The sequence below is a fragment of the Sinocyclocheilus rhinocerous genome, unplaced genomic scaffold (assembly GCF_001515625.1).
Source record: "Sinocyclocheilus rhinocerous isolate Xijiao unplaced genomic scaffold, SAMN03320098_v1.1 scaffold103, whole genome shotgun sequence".
NCBI lineage: Eukaryota > Metazoa > Chordata > Actinopteri > Cypriniformes > Cyprinidae > Sinocyclocheilus > Sinocyclocheilus rhinocerous.
The window spans coordinates 710,893-713,104 of NW_015629204.1; the positions used below are offsets into that span (position 1 = coordinate 710,893).

Genomic DNA, 2,212 nt, shown 5'->3' on the forward strand with positions numbered 1-2,212 from the left:
TAAAAGAAAATAAAGGCTAAGACGTTAACTGTACTCATTGATTTGTTTTGTAGCTCCCATTACTAGCCCGTCCATCACAGACCAGCCAGTCTGCTTTAGCCCTTCTGTATTTTGTCATGAAACCTCAAAATGCATCTCACAGTCCCAGCTGTGTGATGGAAAGACAGACTGTCCCGGTGGAGCTGATGAGCAGTTTTGCATATATTCATGTCCAGATCCAGGTAACAGATGGAATTTTTCCTTTTCTTAAATGTTATATTTAAAAGTCAATTCTGAAATAATGACTCTGTACTCCAATCAGGCCAGTTTCTGTGCAAGGACAGACGGAAGTGTGTTGAGCGAGCCCTGATGTGCGACGGCCAGCCACACTGTGCTGACGGGTCGGATGAGAAACAGTGCCCCACCTGTGCTTTGCTTTGTGACCAGAAGAGGGTGTGTCTGACTAGCCAGCAGCTTTGTGACAGAAAACCAGACTGTAGAGACGGTTCAGATGAGAAAAACTGCTGTAAGTCCGTGTGCATGCATAAATACCTTTTTATTATTTTTTTTATTTTTTTTATTTTTTTTAGTGAGTGAAGAGTGAAATTAGTTGAGAGTTGTATGATTTTAATTTTTGGGGAACTATTTGTTTAATTGCAACTTTCTAAACGATTTTTTTTTTCCCCACTTCAGACACTGGTCGTGTGGTCGCAAGTGTGCTGCATTACCTCTGAAATGTCCCTTGGGATCCAAACCTTGTAGTGATGGGAAAGAGTGTGTCCTGTACAGCCATGTGTGTGATGGGGAGAAAGATTGCAAAGATGGGTCTGATGAGAGGAACTGTGAACGTAAATGTAAAAAAGGTACAATAGAAATACAATTTATCCTTATTTGAGGAGGAATTAAACTGGACAAATTTATATATTTTATTAATTCAACCTTCTAGGCCAGTTCCAATGCACTCACGGCAGAAAGTGTATAGACATGAAGCTTGTGTGTGACGGCACACCTCAGTGTCAGGACCGATCAGATGAAATCAACTGTATGAAGCTCTCAGAGGAGTGCAGGCACCCGTGTGACAATAAAACCCGCTGCGTTCCTGAAACCTTCCTCTGTGACGGAGAGAGAGACTGTGCGGATGGCACTGATGAAGCCAACTGTGGTAGGTCAATGGCATGAAGTGTTTATGGTAGCAAGTTAATGGATAAGGATCTGGGTTCCATCTCAAAGACTCCGGAACTGATGAGTATTAGATCGTCTTGATCCATCAAGACTTTGCCCTTGAACAAGGCAGTAAACGGTAATTCAGTTTACTCCAGAAAAATTTACTTGGGTTAGAATACAAAATATCTTATGGAAATGCAGGCTGTTGAAATGGCATCATTCATGAAATGAGCAGAGTGTTAATGATTTATTATTTTATCAACATTTATTTTATCGCAATTTCTGTTTTTTTTATGTACATTACATTTACATTTAGTCATTTAGCAGGCGCTTTTATCCAATGCAACTTACAAATGAGGACAATAGAAGCAGTTAGAATCAACAAAAGAGCAATAATAAGCAAGTGCTATGACAAGTCTCAGTTAGCCTAACGCAGTACACGTAGCAAGGTTTTTTTTATTATTATTATATAATAGATTAAAAAAAACAGATAGAATAAAAAAAAAAGAATCGAGAAAGCTAGTGTTGGAGGGGTTTTTTTAAATAAAAAAAGAAAACGAATAGATAAAATAGAATTAGAATAGAGAGTGCTAGATTTAGAGGGTCAAATAAAGATGGAAGAGATGTGTTTTTAGTCGATTCTTGAAGATGGCTAAGGACTCAGCTGCTCGGATCGAGTTGGGCAGGTCATTCCACCAGGAGGGAACAGTTAATGAAAAAGTCAGTGAAGGTGATTTTGTGCCTCTTTGGGATGGCACAATAATGCGCCATTCACTTGCAGAAGGCAAGCCTCTAGAGGGCACCATAAGTCTGAAGTAATGAATTTAGGTAAAGTGGCGCAGAGCCAGTGGTGGTTTTGTAGGCAAACCTTAGTGCCTTGAATATTATGCGAGCAGCTACTGGTAGCCAGTGCAAATTGATAAACAGAGGTGTGACATGCGTTCTTTTTCCGTTGGGAAATTCAGCTGAAAATCAATCACAACTCCAAAGTTTATGGCTGTTTTTGATTATGAAAAATTGTTATGGTTGATGTGCCTAACTGGATGGTGAAATTGTGATGAAGTGATGG

At 39.6% G+C, this 2,212-nt stretch overlaps 1 protein-coding gene across 1 annotated transcript in view; it reads left to right on the top strand.

Moving 5' to 3' along the window:
* The window catches only part of LOC107738845 (low-density lipoprotein receptor-related protein 2-like), a 52,178-nt gene that overhangs the window by 22,734 nt on the left and 27,232 nt on the right, over positions 1-2,212 (top strand). The window contains 5 exon segments of the mRNA XM_016550730.1: positions 54-221; positions 302-505; positions 673-695; positions 698-842; positions 926-1,141. Of these exon segments, the coding sequence (XP_016406216.1) occupies positions 54-221; positions 302-505; positions 673-695; positions 698-842; positions 926-1,141 (756 nt within the window).